Raw genomic sequence first — 17,388 nt, 5'->3', positions numbered from 1 at the left:
TTTAGAAATGATAATCTGGGACAAAATTAACAGTCATTTGTACAAGCATGTTAGCATGGATTAATCAAGGAAAGCGGCATAGATTTGGTGCAGGTAAACTGGTGACCAGAATTGGACACAATACTCCAGTTGAGATTGAACTGGTTTTTTGATGCACTAATAGGGTTAATGGAAGGTACGCACTTCCAAAGTTTGTTTGATAGAGTGCCACATAATAGTCCTGCCAGCAATGTAGATATTCATTGAACAAAAGAAACAGTAGCAGCAAGGATATAAAAATGGCTGTAAGAAAGCAAACAGTAGTCAGAAATAGAGTGGGTGTCCCTGGGATTGGCTGTTTTCCTTGGTGTGTTAATAGTCCAGACTTGGGCGTACAGGGCCCAATTTCAAAATTTGAAGATAACACAGAACAGAGGTGCTGTGAACTGTGAGGATGATAGCAATAGACCTCAAGACAGACTGGTAGCAGACATGGGCAGATTAAATTTTATGCACAGAAATGCGAAATGGCACAGTTTGGCAGGAGAGGCAATGTAAAATAAAGGTTAAAATTCTAAACATGGTGGACCACCAGAGAGCATATGTGCACAAATCACGGAAGGTGGTACGGCAGGCTGAGAAATCAGGTAAAAAGATCCTGGACTTTATAAATGGATTCAATGGAGTACAAAAGCAAGGAAGTTAAAGTTTTTATGAAAAAACCGGTTCAATCTCAACTGGAGTATTGTGTCCAATATAGTGAGTACAAAGCCTGCCAAAGATGTGCTTACCTGTTGTAGTGATATTTATATGCATGTGATGCAGTGGTTAGCACTGCTGTCGCACAGCACTCACTCAAACTCATTTAAGTTTGAGAGGAGGATGTGTGGTGGTCAGTTAGTTAGATGACCAGAATGTGGTGCAAGTGTTATCAACAGTGTGTTTTCAATCTGGCTGCGGTAAATCACAAAGGCCAGCCTCCTTGCCCTGTCCCATGCTTGAAGTGAAGTAGTGCCCCTCAAGCTTTATAATCACATGACTAACAGATGCCAATTGGTCGCTTGTGAACCATGGTTACTTACCAGAAAAGATTTACGAGAATGGTTTTTCAGGTACATGGATAGATTGGATAGGGCAGATCTGGAGGCTTCAAAGAGAGGTGCATGCACTTGCTGGTGGTAGGATCAAGTGTAGCATCATGGGGAACCAGATAAGTGATTGGTGAGTGAGTATTTTGCTTGTGTTTCTCATCTATCTTTTGAGAACTGGCACAATTATTGGTCACTAAGGTTTTATCTATGGTAAGGTTTTGTAAGAGCAGTAAAGCTTTTTAGGAGTAGTAAGGTTTAGTGATTTAATTTAAAATGCGGCACGGTGGCATAGTGGTTAGCAGTGCTGCCTCTCAGCACCAGGGACCCGGATTCAATTCTGGCCTCGGGTGACTGTGTGGCGTTTGCACCCAATTGGCCCTAGTGTCAGGGGATTAGCAGAGTAAGTATGTGGGGTTACAAGAATAGGGCCAGGGTGGGATTCTTGTCAGTGCAGACTCAATGGGCCGAATGGCCGCTTTCTGCACTATAGGGATTCTATGATTCTATAATTAACACAACATAATTAATATAACATTCTATAATAAACAAAATAAAGATAGCAGGACAAGTGATGTATTGTGACTGTAGAATGAGTTCCAAGACACCAGTGCAATCCAGGTCAAACACGCCTGTGGCTTGAGGAGCTTCCCGATTAAATTTGAGCTTCAGCCCTGACACCATGGTGAAGGATGCCATTCAAGTGAACACACAAAGCATCTGCAATAATATAGATGAATCGGAGGCACAAATAGAGGTAAATAATTTAGAGCTAATCAACATTACACAGACGTGGTTACAAGGAATTGAGGTTGGGCAATAAATATTCCAGGGTACACAATATTTCAGGACAACAAACAAAATAGCAAAGGAGGATTGTAAAGGATGACATCACGACTTTAGAGAGATGAGCTTGGGCCTTAGAAGATGGAGAAGTAAATCAACAGGGTTAAAATTAAAATAGCAAGAGTCAGAAAACACAGGTGATGTAGTTTATAGTATGTATAAAAGTATGTATAGCATTGGACAGAGCATTAAACAAGAAATCATTGGAGCTTGAAATGAAGGCAATGTAATAATGGAGAGAGACTTTAATCTTCATTTAGGCTGGGACAATCAAATTGACAAGAGTGATCTATAATAAGAGTTTGTGGAAGGTCTTGGACCAATACATTTTGAAACCAAGGGATGCAACTCTCAGATTAGTATTGTGTAATGTCACTGGGCGAATTAGTCATGTTGTAGGAAAAGATCCACTTGGAAATAGTAATCATAATACCACTGAACTCCAGATTAAATTTCAAAGTCACATACTCCATTCACAAGAATCTTAAACTTAAACAAAGCCAATATAAGGCTGGTTGGCTGGACAGTTGTTTGTGATGTAAAGCGATGCCAACAGCATGGGTTCAATTCCCATACCAGCTGAACTTATTCATGATGGCTTCACCTTCTCAATCTTGTCCCTCACCTTGAGATGTGGTGACTCTCAGATTAAATCACCACCAGTCAGTTCTCCCTCAAAAAAAAAGCAGCCTATGGTCCTCTGGGATTTTCATTGGCGTACAGGGATAAAGTGTTGCTAAAGTTGTACAGGGTTTTAGTGAGACCACATCTGGAGTACTCCATGCAGTTTGGTCTCTACATTTCAGAAAATATATACTTGCATCGGAGGCAGTACATCAAAGGTTCACTAAATTGGGCCCCAGCATTTGGGACCAATGATGAGAAGCTGGCCAATTTGGGTCCATTTCCTCTGGAGTTTAGAATAAGAGACATTCTCATTGAAATGTCCAAGATTCTGAAGGAACTTGATAAGAGTGGATGCTTAGAGATTGTTTCCGTTGGTTGGGCATCTAAAAGGCAGGGGGCACAGTCTCAGGAAAATGAGTCAATTATTTAGGACTGAGAAGAGGAGAAATTACTTCACCCGAAAAGGATTGTGAAGCTTTGGAATTCTCTGCCCAAGACTTGTGGGTGCTCTCTCTTTCAATATATTTACAGCTGGGATAGACAAGATTTTTGGTCTCTCAGGGAATTGAGCAAAGTGTAAAATGGGTGGAGAACTGCACTTGAAGCCAAGATCAGCCATAATCATATTGAATAGTGGAGAAGGATAAAAGTACCAACTGGTCTACTCCTATTTCTTAGGTTCTTGGAGAAGCTCCCGAGAGAAGGTTGAAAGGAGATTTAATAGAGCTTTAAAATAACAAAAAATAATGACAGGTCTAGACAGAATAGATGGGAAGAAACTGTTCCCATTGGACAGAAGGATTGAGAACAAGAGGACACTGATAAAGATGAATGGTTAAAGAACCAACAGTGACATGAGGAAAACAATTTTACGCAATGAGTGGTTAGGATCTGGAATACACTGCCTGACAGTGGTGGAGTCAATTGTGGCTTTCAAACAGAAGCTGAATAAGCACCTCAGAAAAAAATGCAAGATATGGGGAAAGAGCAAAGGAGAGGGACCAGCAATGGCCATCCCCTTCACTGTGATTCAATGGTATGATTCAATTGGTACCCTTTCAAATTTAAGTTGAGAGAGATAGTGGGAGGGGTGGTAAGGGAGACCATACAATAATATTTCAAACTCTTTTCGTCATTGAATTAGCAAACAACTTCCCAAGCGTGGCAACATACAGATTTCACTATCCTTGGGTCAGTCACTTGTCACAATGCAGTATTGCAAATATGATAGTTAGTTCAAGATGCAGTGAAGGTTACTTTGAAGAGTTGGTGTGCATTAATAACTTCCTGTTTTAACATTAACATCCACACACAAATGCAGATCAGACTAAAACGATCTTATCCCTCCGTTATCTAACATGGAAAGAGTTCCGTTTCTTCCACACCAACCTTAGCATCTACTAATGCTTACTTTCCGTATACATAAATGGGTTTCCAGTTAATGCATCCCCGGTTTGCCAAGCAACCTAATTTTTCGAGAATTTAACTGAATAGTCTGGAGGGGGACGGGAGCGGACGTGGGGTCGGTTCAATCAAAGCAGGATATCTCCCGGGACCTTTTTCATCACGAAACTGCCCCCCACCGTCAAGGGGGGAAATATTAATTCAGGGCTGAGTAGATTAAGTAGGACACTTTCTTCAATGGGTCGGGATAAGACAATTAAGAACGAATAATTCACAGCACGTCAAGTGGATGGGAACCCACTTCCCCTTCCCTCCCGGTTCTGAGGGGATCACAGAGAGTGACCAGAAGGTCGAGGCCAGGAGGCCTCCCCCACTCCCCCACTCCCACCCCCACTACCTGGCCCCTCTCCAGTAACGGGGGGGGGGGGGGGGGCCGCTTACTCTCGGTGGCGGTCTGCAGGCACAGCACGTTGAGCGGGTTGATGCAGTCCTTCTGCAGCAGCTCGGCCTCGGTGATGGGGGTCAGGCCCTCGGGCTCCGGGTTCCTCCGGCTCTTCATCCGGTTGAGCACGCTGCCGCCCTCCTTCTTCAGCTCGGTGCCGTCCGCCCTGTTATCCGAGTCACTCATCCTGAGCGGCGACCCGAAACACCGCGGAGAGGCAGAGGGATGACGGGGGGTGGGGGATGAGAGAGTGCGAACAAACTTTTTCTGGCTGTACAAAGCCCCGCTGAGAGGAGCCGGCGCCTCGGACTCTCTCCTGGCTCTCACACCCCGCTCCGCTGACCAGGCAGCCGGCCTCCGGGCGGTCCACTACCGCCCAGCTCAAAATGGCGGCCGGCCGGTCGGCAGGACTCGGTTTCTATGGAGAGGAGGCGCGGGGGAGGGGTCAGCCCGGGGTCACGGCCAACCAATCAGGCGTCCGCCCCGGGGTCACCGCCAGTCAACTGCATGGGAGCGAGCGGCAGGTTGTCCACTGCCCCCATGGCCAACAAACCAGAGTCCCCCAGTTCAGGATTCTCTTCAGGTTAACTTTTAAGTTCATTTATCAGTGTCACAAGTAGGCTTACATTAACCCTGCAATGAAGTTACTGTGAAAATTCGCGAGTCCGCCACACTCCGGCGCCTGTTCGGGTACACTGAGGGAGAATTCAGCACGGCCAATTCACGTAACCAGCACGTCTTTCAGACTGTGGGAGGAAACCGGAGCACCCGGAGCAAACCCACGCAGACATGGGGAGAACCTGCAAACTCCGCACAGACAGTGACCCAAGCTGGGAATTCAATCCGGGGTCCCTGGCGCTGTGAGGCAGCAGTCATGACCACTGTGCCACCACCGTGCCTGCCACAATGGCCCACAAACTAGAGTTCAGGATTCACTGAAGGTTAACTTGCAGGTTGAGTTGGTGGTTGGGAAAGCAAATGCAATGTTCACATTCATTTTGAGAGGACTAGAATACAAAAGCCGGGATGTACTCCTGAGGCTTAAGGAGGTCACATTTGGAATATTGTGAGCAATTTTGGGCCCCATATCCAAGGAAGGATGTGCTGGCCCTGGAGAGGGTCCAGGTGAGGTTCACAAGAATGATACTGGGAATTAAAAACTTGACATATGAGGAGCGTTTGAGGCGTCTGGGTCTGTACTCAAGGAGTTTAGAAGGATGAGGGGGGGATCTCAATGGAACTTACAGAATACTGAAAGGCCTGGACAGAGTGGACGTGGGGAAGATGTTTCCATAAGGGGGAGAGACTAGGATCCGAGGGCACAGACTTAGAGTAGAGGGGCAAAATTTTAGAACCGAGATGAGGAGGAACTTCTTTAGCCAGAGGGTAGTGAATCTATAGAATTTATTGCCACAGAAGGCTGTGGAGGCCAGATTATTAAGAGTATTTAAGACAGAGATAATTAGGTTCTTGATTGGTAAGGGGATCAATGGTTACAGGGAAAAGGCGTGGAATGGGGTTGAGAAGCCTATCAGCCATGATTGAATGGCAGAGCAGACTCAATGGGCTGAATGGCCTACTTCTCCTTTATCTTATGGTCTAAACTGCTGCCAAGAGGGAGATTGAGCGAACCTCTCAGCGGAAGCCATTCCAGTCAGGATCTGATTCAACCAAATGCAAGATTGAAAGAGTGAATTTGGATTTCAGAGAATCCTGGAGTACTGCAGTTTCTGCTTGACAACCATCCCCCTCCACAAAATGTCCGCATTTAAACACACTCATCACGTCCTCGTAATGTGGAAGGAATTTCTGTTATTGAATTGAATTGAATTGATTTATTATTGTCACATAGAATCATAGAATCATAGAAACCCTACAGTGCAGAAGGAGGCCATTCGGCCCATCGAGTCTGCACCGACCACAATCCCACCCAGGCCCTACCCCCACATATTTACCCGCTAATCCCTCTAACTACGCATCTCAGGGACAATTTTTTTTTTTTAACCTGGCCAATCAACCTAACCCGCACATCTTTGGACGTATTGGGATACAGTGAAAAGTATTGTTTCTTGCGCGCTATACAGACAAAAACTTACCCTTCATAGAGTACATGGGGAGAAGGAAAGGAGAGGGTGCAGAATGTAGTGTTACAGTCATAGCTAGGGTGTCAAGAAAGATCAGCTTAATATAAGGTAGGTCCATTCAAAAGTCTGATGGCAGCAGGGAAGAGGTAGTTCTTGAGTTGGTTGGTACGTGACCTCAGACTTTTATGTCTTTTTCCCAATAGAAGAAAGCGGAAGAGAGAATGTCCGAAGTGCGTGGGGTCCTTGATTATGCTGGCTGCTTTTCCGGGGCAATGGAAAGTGTAGATGGAGTCAATTGATGGGAAGTTGGTTTGCATGATGGATTGCTGCCAGGAGGGAGACTGAGCTAACTCCTCATGGAATCTATACCAGACAGGATCTGATTCGACCAAATGCAGGATTGAAAGAGTGAATCTGGATTTTGGAGAATCCTGGAGTACTGTAGTTTTTGCTTGACAACACCCCCTCCCCCACCAAAGTGCATTTGAACACACTCAGCACCACCATGTAATGTGGAAGGAATTTCTGTGATTGTCTTGGGGGTTAACAGGAGCCAGGAGTTATTTATGCCTGTGGCCAAGCCTCGCTGTCAAGTCTCGCTGTCAAGTTTCTCTTTATGTCATAGATCTGAAACGTTAACTGTCTCTCTTTCTCTCTCTCTCTTTCTCCACAGCTGCTGCCTGATTTGCTGAGTGAATTTTCTGTTTTTATTGCCTCCTCATTTGATGTCCTCCTGAAGCAAGTAATGTTGCCAAATTAGGTGGGTCCCACAGCATGCACGTACAAACCATTGCTCCATTCTGTGGCTCGGTTGATCGATAGCATGCTCGCCTCTTGAGTCAGAAGGTTGTGAGTTCAAGTCGCACTCCAGCACTTGAGCCCTCAAATTAAGTCTGATGCTCCCAAGTCACCGGAGTGCTGTACTGTCAGAGATATTACACAGATCTGCCCTCTGGTGGACGTAAAATATCTCATCACACTTTCAAAGCAGGTCAGGAGAATTCTCCATGGTATCTTGGCCAATATTTATCTCTAAATCAACATCACAAAAGAATGTCCTGCCATTGTCACATTACTGTGTGTGGTAGCTTGTTGTGTGTAAATTGGCTGCTGCATTTCCTACATTACCACAATGATTACACTTCTAAAATATTTTGCCTGTAAAATATTCTGGGAACGCCTGTTGTGAAAGGCGCTTTATAATTGCAAGTCTTTCTTTTTCATTTAGTTCCTTCACTTCCATCCAACTTGCTCTCCCGACTCCAATTTGGAAATTTCGCGCCTGAGTTAAGACCAGAGACAGCCAGCAAGGAATTGCAGGGAGCAAGGATTTGAAATCAGCAGTGATAACCATAGGAACATCGGAATTGCTGGATGAAAAAAGGCCAAGGTCCAACTAGCTTATCTTCTACCATCCTGGTAGTCATGTGATACTACAGTAATGGAGCTAGTGACTAATCATAGCAATCAATCTCTATCGTTCATCTACAACACCCCCAGAAGTGACATGAGGTAAACCCCACTGGTGCAGTTTTGGGGACCATTGCTTCCAAATCCTCTTTTTCTTCCCAAGCACACTCTACCTATGACATGTCATGTCACAGAATGTGCACCAAAATTTTATTTTCTGAAAGAAATCTACAGAAAGAATGATTTACATCTTATACGGTGTTGTTCACAACCTCGGGACACCACAAAGTGCTTTACAGCAAATAAAATACTTTTAGATTATTTGATAGATATTGTTGTATGAAACACAACAGTCAATTTATATTTATGTTCAATAAGCTCCCACAAACGGCAAAGAGACAATGACTAAATAAATCTGTTTTTTAGTGATGTTAGTTGATGGATAGATATTGGCCAGAATACCAAAAGAACTCTGCAGCTCTTCTTTGAAAGAGTGCCATGGGATATTTTACTTCCACCTGAGAGAGCAGATGGAATCCTGGTTTAATGTTGCATCTGAAACCTATCTAATTTGCATATTAATTAATCAATGTTGGCCTTTATCTTATTTGAGTATTGCAGTTTTTCTCAGGTGGAATTTTGGGGAATCGTATGTCTGTATCCTTATCTGTCTCATTTTAAAATACTTCCATAGAATCATAGAATCTCTACAGTGCAGAAGGAGGCCATTCGGCCCATCACGTCTCCACCGACCACAATCCCACTCAGGCCCTATCCCGTAACCCCATATATTTACCCTGCTAATCCCCTGACACTAGGGTCAATTTAGCATGGCAAATCAACCTAACCCGCACATCTTTTGGACTGTGGGAGGAAACCGGAGCACCCAGAGGAAACCCACGCAGACACAGGGAGAATGTGCACTCGAGTCAAGGCCATGCAGAACTCAGCATGTGGCTGTTTACTGCACCAATTGATATTATAATGTTAGAAACTTAAAGGTAATTTTTTTTAAAGTTGGCATTGCACTACTTGAAGCTGTACCACCTCTGGAAGTAACCTCACACAAGGTGCTTGATGTTACATGTCAAACTGAAACAGTTTCTACTGCAGTTCCATTATGAGTTCAGCATCACTGTACTCCAGATCCCACAACTTCGTGGAACATCCTGCCCCATATGCCCAAAGATCTGTGGGTCAAGAATCAGCCTGTTCAGCCACATGAAGACCCATGACAGAAACCCATGACCCTGAGTACACATCATCCTTGAATCAAGGGACATCCCACAATGACTGGCCGCAATGTAAAGTAAAAAGACACTTTGCGATAAAGTAAAGTATGCAAGTATATAATTGCACTCTCAAAGCAATAAATTCCAGTTAAAAAAGTGGTGACTGTCTTTAATGTTTCTGTGTGTATTAATTATATTGTGTGGGGTGTAAGGAAGGGGCAGCACCTCTCACAAGTGGGCTCGCCACATTCTTTGAAATTCTTATCCTCTTGGTCCTCACCTTCACTCAGCTCTCACCTGTAGCTCCAAGTAGTTGTTAGCCTATGAAAGAGGACACATCCCAATAAAATGCTTTGATGGGCCAAACCAGGTGATGGCCAGGTCTCCCACCCTTGTTGATTCAGAGATTTGCCTATCCTGGCATGTGAAGACTGATTTTGGCAGACTGAGCAGATGAGACCAATCCAAGGTCCAACAGCTTTGAAGGCAGATTAGCACTGGAATAAATTGAGCTCAACACGACTCAGAAAACAGCCTGGTCGCCCACTGCATCTGTATCTATCTCCAGCCGCCTAAACTTGTTGAGTTAAGATAGGTCAAGTGTAGAGCGTGAGGCTGATATTGGACAATCTCCCTCTATTTCAATTCACACACAAGTCATGTTCATCATCTTGCTATCATCTGCCCATCCATTATCTATCTTTCTGTCATGAATCCTGTGGTAATGGGAGAGAGATAAAGCAGCAGGTGTGGATTCACTCGGAGCTGTAGCTGTGAACCTGTACACAGGCAACTCAGGCCACACGGTTGTTTTTCACTGGAATGAAGGAGAAGCAGAATTTGGCAGCTGACTGAGCAGCCTTTTTCAGAACCACACTTCTCACCTCCCGAGTACGAGGAAGGAGCTGGAAAGTTGCCCAAAATATTGTCTGAGGCGGTGGTTTAATGGTATTGTAACTGGACTCCTAATCCAAAGACTCGGAGTGTTGCTCTGGGGATCCAGGTTCAAATCCCACCTCTGCAGATGGTGAATTCAGTAAAAATCTGGAATTAAAAGTCGAATGATGACCAAGAGACCATTGTCGGTTGTCATAAAAACCCATCTGGTTCACTAATGTCCTTGAGGGAAGGAAATCTGTCATGCTTACCTGGTCTACCTGTGACTCCAGAGCCACAGCAATGTGGTTGATTCTTAACTGCCTCTCGGGATGGGCAGTGGGAAGGTCCGCTGACCTCGGAAAGGCTTTTCCAGTCTCGGGTTGAGCCAGGCTGTAAAATCCCGCCCCAGGTCTCTAAAGACATACCTCATGATTTCGTATTTGCTGCGGACGGTACACTAGCTGCCAGTTCTGAGGTTGATGCTATGGATTTACTCTCCAATGCGTGCGACAACTCCAGCTCTCTGAACAGCATGAAGAAAATTGAAATAATGTCCCAGCCGGCTCCAGGAAAGCCCAATCTCGAGCCCAAGGCTCAGTCCCTGACCAGAACCTGTCAGTGGATAAATTCACTTATCTCGACAGCACAGTCTCTCAAGCTGTCTATATTGACAAGAGACACATGTAAGAATTGCAGGAGTAAGCGTAGCCTTCCGCAGACTTCGAACATCAGTCTGAGAATGAAGAGGTGTAAGTCTGCCCAAAGTTTATAGAGCAATGATCCTGCCCATTCTGCTCTGCGCATGCGAGACATGGACAGTGTACCAGAGTCAGGCCAAGAAGATCAACCACTTTCACTTGAGTTGCCTTCAGCAGCTTCTGAAGATCGGGTGGCAGGACCAAATAGCAGACCTCTGAGGTGCTCACCTGAGCTGGCCTGCCAAGCATCCACACCATACTGAGATAGCCACAGCTGAGTTGGGCTGGTTATGTAGTTGGAATACCTGACACTCGCTTACCAAAGCAAATCTTCGATGGAGAGCTTGAAGCTGGAGCGCACTCTCATGGCGGTCAAAGGATTTGATTTGATTTGATTTACTATTGTCACATGTATTAACATACAGTGAAAAGTATTGTTTCTTGCGCGCTATCCAGACAAAACATACCGTTCATAGAGAAGGAAACGAGAGAGTGCAGAATGTAGTGTTATAGTCATAGCTAGGGTATAGAAAAAGATCAACTCAATGCAAGGTAAGTCCATTCAAAAGTCTGACAGCAGCAGGGAAGAAGTTGTTCTTGAGTCGGTTGGTACATGACCTCAGACTTTTGTATCTTTTTCCCAAAGGAAGAAAGTGGAAGAGAGAATGTCCGGGGTGCGTGGGGTCCTTAATTATGCTGGCTGCTTTGCCGAGGCAGCGGGAAGTGTAGACAGAGTCAATGGATGGGAGGCTGGTTTGCGTGATGGATTGGGCTACATTCACGACCTTTTGTAGTTTCTTGCGTTCTTGGGCAGAGCAGGAGCCATACCAAGCTATGATACAACCACAGCTTGGTATGGAAGCACGACAAGAACACTCTGAAGGTTTCACATGTTTTGTTATTGACATTGAGTCCTGAGAGAAGCTTGCCCAGGATCACTGAGTTGAGCACAACTAAATAAAAAAAAGCAAGTTCATATCAGAAAACAGTTTCTGATTCAACCAATCGCGTCTGCACCGACCACAATCCCACCCAGGCCCTATTCCAGTAACCCCATATATTTACCTTGCTAATCCCCTGACACTCGGGTAAATTTAGCATGGCCAATCAACCTAACCTGCACATCTTTGGACTGTGGGAGGAAACCGGGGCACCTGGAGGAAACCCACGCAGACACGGGGAGAATGTGCAAATTCCACTCAGATAGTCAGCGGAGGCCAGAATTGAACCCGGGTCCCTGGCACTGTGACGCAGCAGTGCTAACCACTATGCCACCGTGCCGCCCACTGGAACCCTACCAAGCACTGCATTTGATAAAGGTGGTCATCTGCTTTGAAGGATGAACAAGACATATCCTGTATGTTTCTGTTGATCTATTTAAAAGGACTATTTTTTGTCACTAGGAAACAAGAACTAAAATGACCGTTCTTTATTTTCCTTGCAATGAGATTTAGTGCAGTTTGTGCTAAAATGATGTGTAGGTTACATTTGAATCTTATGCCGTGTTTTCTGAAGAAAAATAGTTTTCATGAAAATAGAATTCTTTTAATATTTTCGAGCATAAATCATTGCTAACTTAATGAAAGGAAACTGGCTGCAAAGAATATGGAGTCCAAAAAATGTAGGAGCTAAATTGATGTAAATAAATAGGGCAGATCTGTGTCTGGGCCCAGTTTTTTTTACAGACAATAAACTACAGTGATTCACTGACTGCCTTTAACTCCTGGAAACTGTGTCAGCATCAACATGAGTGACTTAGTTTCTGTAAATAACCTGTTCTCACCTTGTGTCCTATTTATACAGTGCATATAGCAGTTGGGTGTATTCCTGAAGGTATTTCATAAACCTTGTGCCAATTTATCATTGTTTCAGATGCACTTACCAGTCTGGATGTGGAATAATTACCAATTTAGTATAATTGATGCTCAACTTCCCTTATCACCATTTGCTCGAAACGGCTTGACAATTTCATTTTACCAGGCCTTGCACTTTTTTTTCTATTCATTTACAAGGATGTGGGAATCGCTAGCTAGGCCAGCATTTATTGTCCATCCCTAGTTGCCCTTGGGAAGGTGGTGGTGAGCTGCCTTCTTGAACCGCAACACCTACAGTACTGTTAGGTGATCCACTGTTAGAAGGTCCTCAAACATGTCATCATCTCTGAGCTCCATGTCCACTATTTGAGTTCCTTCAACATAACTTCAGCCCAACTTCAAAGCACTGAGCCTGCCCTGGCCAAATTCACAATGACAGTACCTGTGACTTGTCTTCCATGATCTCTTTGCAATATTTAACATGTTTCCGCACACTGTCCTTCATCATAGCTCCCCCATTTTCGTGCTGCAAACAACTGCCCTTGCTTAGTGCCACACCGCCTATTCAGACACATCCTATGCATCTTTCCAAAGACTGTTCAATGAAATATTCTTGGTCCTTTTCTTTCCCTCAAATACACAGTAACAGAGTGGTATTGTCCACAACATTGGGGATGCTTGTGGCTACCAATTCTAAACTTTCACTAACTACTTTTACTTATATAACACCACTTACATTTGACAATGTTCCGAGGTGCTGCATAGGTATGTAATCAGAAAAAAATTGCATTTGCTCCCAGAGCCACATCTAAGCTGTCGGACTGCTTCTGCCACAACAAGTAATAATTGAGTCACAACATCATTCTTGGCTCTTCTACAAGGTCTACTATTCCTTGCCACTGACTCTTATATGTCTCACTCAAGCTGAATAAGACTAGGCAAACCTTGGAAACTTGCTTAACCATAAACTGAGTTTTAAAACAAACATCTTTCCTCATTGCCAGGACCCATTACATCCACAAATTGTCTGTTCTATCCAATGTCAAGCCCCATCTCTGTGAAAGACTCATTCATAGTTTTTCACCTCGAAACCCGATTATTCCCAAACTCTCCTCACTGGCTACCATTTTCTAGTCCATAAAGCCCAACTTGTCCAAAACACAGCTGACCACATATTGTCCTGCATTATACCTCACTCGTCCATCACTCCTGCTTCCATCGCTTTACAGAGCCTCCATAGTCTCCCTATCCTTGAATCCTCACCCTTGTCTTCTGATCACTCCATTGCCTTCACAACTTTTTGGTTGCCGCCAGATTCACCATGGCCACCTGCCACCAAACCCACCATGGTCTTGTTGGAAGAATTCTGCCCTTTAGCATCGAAAGAACGGGACAAGTTTGTCTTGGCAATGCTGGAATTCTCAAAGAATGAGAACAAATGGGCCAAAGGTCTTTCTTCATTCAAAGTTATCATATGACCTTGATGTGCACGGGACACAATTTCCATCAGGGCTCATGGGTATTGTTTATGGTGAACCTTAGCTTTGGCTGCGATTACTACAACATCACATAACAGCATCAAATTTGGGTCATGCCTAGTCTCGACAACACAAGTCAATGTTGCCTGGTGCATTTAATCTTTAGGGCAACAAATCTGTGAATATTAGTGACACACTTCTTGTATCTCTTTGGTTATGCTTATTATAGCAAGGAGACCTTACATCCTTTTTAAAGAAAAAAAAACAATACAACAGGGTTGCTTCATAATTCCATGGAGACCATGGCTGCTATTCAGAGAATGGTACAGTGTGTCTTTGAATCCCTGCTTTGCTTCTCAGAGCTGTATGCTTCAGGATGGAAGCACATCCCATAGGGAATTTGAGGCACCTCTTTAACACAGCATGTTACTGCTGTAATGCATGATATCACTGTATTGCAAACTTCTAAATAGCACTTGTTTTTAAATTTTAATTCGTGCTCCTAAAATCTAAGATTTAAGGTCACTATCCCAGACAGTGTTGAGCAGTTTCAATTGGTTACAATTAGAGCTCCTTCCTTCACAACTTGCCCAATGGAATTACAAAGTAAATTCAGCTGAAATTACTGGTTAACAATTTAGAAAAGACTGTGTCATCCCCTTTGGGTGTTTACCATGCAAGTATCTTGAATAGATACCTCATAACCGCTAAACTATCTCAACATTGCTCCCATGGCATTATCTACAACAGTGGTGTGATCACTCCAAACGCTGCTGAGCCTTTTTAAAGACAAAAAAAACTCTCTTACTCATCATGGCAATTAAACATTCCGGTCTAGGCATGGTTCTGTCAAAGTAGTATTTCTGAGGATTTAAAAACAGATCACTTAGTGAAAGACTAATTAAAGCTATAAATGTCATGATGTTCCAGCAATTGAACATTTAATCTGTGGAACATCCGACAGTCAGAGATTAACTCTCTAACTGTGATCTGTTATTTAAAGAGATTAAAAGTTCCTAGTTTTCTCTTTAAGGAGCTGATTCATGCAACTGTAGTTTGCGTGGGCTGCATGGTGGCACAGTGGTGAGCACTGCTGCCTCACAGCACCAAGGACCCGGGTTCAACTCCCACTTGGGTTACTGTCTGTGCGGAGTCTGCACGTTCTCCCCATATCTGCGTGGGTTTCCTCTGGGTGCTCCGGTTTCCTCCCATAGTCCAAAAGATGTGCTGGTTAGGTGCATTGGCTATGCTAAATTCCCCCTCAGTGAACCCGAACAGGCCCCGGAGTGTGGCAACTCAGGGATTTTCACAGTAACTTAATTGCAATGTTAATGTAAACTACTTGTGACACCAATAAATAAACTAAAACTTAAAGTAATCATTCCTCATGAGTGAAGCCAATGAGTTGAGGGGGAGCAGGAAGTATTGATATTGGGCAATATTCTAACCTGCTCGTCACATGTTGCACTGAACTGCCAGTTCCTTTGCAGGTAATGCCTTGGCCGTCAGAATAATTATTGCTTCTGTATTCCATTCCAGCTCTTGTATGTTTCCCGCATTGCATCAGAAAGCCTCAGAAGCCTCTGTCTTGCTTACTGTGCTATTTGGAGTAATCTTTCTTGTCGTCACTTCTTCCATACTCCCCTTGAGGAGGGGCAGGTTGGCTGCAGTAAGTGCTCGGTATGCACACTGCTGATCCCAACATTGCGTGTGTAATCAGTCATTGCACATTCAGCAGTGGGCTGTAATGAGAGGATAACACGAAGGTTGCATTATGGTGTCTCAAGGGGGTAATCTGAAATTGCTAACCCTGCGCCTGAAAACAGAAGTAATCCCACTTCTCCCCCAGTGCATTTACAATAATTATAGTGCTTAGCAAACTTGTGAACATGGTATGAAGCGACATGCTTAGTAGTCTTGATATTTCGCTAAGACAAGGAATTATTGTTGGCACTATTAAACAAATGTTTGTATGTCTTTCTTTTGTCAAGTATTTTAACAGGTGTTAAAATACTTACAGGTCGTTTTATATATTTGTTCATGGGATGTGGGACTGGGCCAGCATTTATTGCCCTTCCCTAATTGCCCTTGAATTGAATTAAGCCATTTCAGAGGGCAGTTAAAAGTTAACCACAATGCTGTGGGTCTGGAGTCACATGTAAGGATGGGTAAGGACGGCAGATTTCCGCCTCTAAAGGACATCAGTGAACCAGATGGATTTTTACGACAATTGATAATGGTTTCATGGTCATCATTCAACTTTTTAATTCCAGATTTTTACTGAATTCAAATATCACCATTTGACAGGGTGGGATTCGAACCCAGGTCCCCAGAGCATTACCCTGGGTCTCTGGATTGCTTGTCCAGTGACAAGGGGAGGCAGTAGTGCAGTGATATTGTTATTGGATAAGGCCCCAGGATAACTGGCAGGAAGCATGCATACACCTCCGACAAGAAGGCTGCTACCCCGATCTGAATATTATGTAGGGGCAAAAAAGGGTAACTTTTACCGTGCATGAAGCAAGCATTTCTCCCTTTGTATCGGCAAATTAGGAGTTTAACGCTTGCTTCAGATCCCCACTGTAACATTGGTGTGCACAAAATTGTGTTGGAAATAATCTTAAAAATTAATTATTGGCATCTCCAACAATGCAGTACTCTTTTAGTACTACACTGAAGTATTACAGCCAGCTAAAAAATGCAGCATCAGACTTGGCAATGATCCCCACCATGAAGAAAGAAATGTTTGCATTTATCTCAATGCCTTTTACAACTTCTGAACACCTCAAAGCACTTCAAAGTTAATTGTCAGTGTTTAATGTTGAAGATATCACAAGGAATTTGCACACAGTAAGATGCTGCAGACTGCAAGGTAATGACCAGATAATCTGTCTTATTGATGTTGGTTGAGGGATAAATATTTTCCATAACACCTTCTTGCTCTTCTTCAAATATTGCCCCTGAGGGCAGATGGAACCTGAGTTTAACATCTGGCACCCCATCTGTACTGCAGTGGAGTGTCGGCCAAGAATACATGCTCAAGTCTCTGGAGTGGAACTTAATTCCACCCTTTCTGACCCAGAGGCAAGAGCACTACCATTGTGCCTAACCTTATTATGTGATGGACTGTCACTTTAATCTTGTAATTTCCTTACAAGGAACAAATAACGATCCTCATTCACATCAATCTTCTGAAACCTCATATAAACTAAAAAGTGAAGTAAGTCTCTGCTATTACAAACAAAATGCTGCACGCTCGAATATGATACAAAGGCAGGAGCAACAAGAAGCTAGACACCATCCAGGACAAAGTAACTGGCTAGATTGGCACCACATCCACATTCACTCCCTCCACCACGGATGCACAGTAGCAACAGAGTGTATTATTTGCAAGATGCACTGCAGGA

The 17,388-nt window shown here is 43.8% G+C and overlaps 1 protein-coding gene across 1 annotated transcript in view; it reads right to left on the bottom strand.

Annotated features, from left to right (window-relative positions):
• The window catches only part of unc119b (unc-119 lipid binding chaperone B), a 69,140-nt gene extending 64,332 nt beyond the window's left edge, over window positions 1–4,808 (bottom strand). The window contains exon 1 of the mRNA XM_078226959.1: window positions 4,386–4,808. Coding sequence (XP_078083085.1) covers window positions 4,386–4,572 — 187 coding nt within the window. The 5' untranslated portion in view covers window positions 4,573–4,808. The remainder of the gene's footprint in view (window positions 1–4,385) is intronic.
• Between the last annotated feature and the right edge of the window lie 12,580 nt (window positions 4,809–17,388).

The sequence above is a fragment of the Mustelus asterias genome, chromosome 13, assembly GCF_964213995.1.
Source record: "Mustelus asterias chromosome 13, sMusAst1.hap1.1, whole genome shotgun sequence".
NCBI lineage: Eukaryota > Metazoa > Chordata > Chondrichthyes > Carcharhiniformes > Triakidae > Mustelus > Mustelus asterias.
Note: the sequence above shows the minus strand (reverse complement) of the source record. Positions and strands in the feature narration are given on the sequence as shown.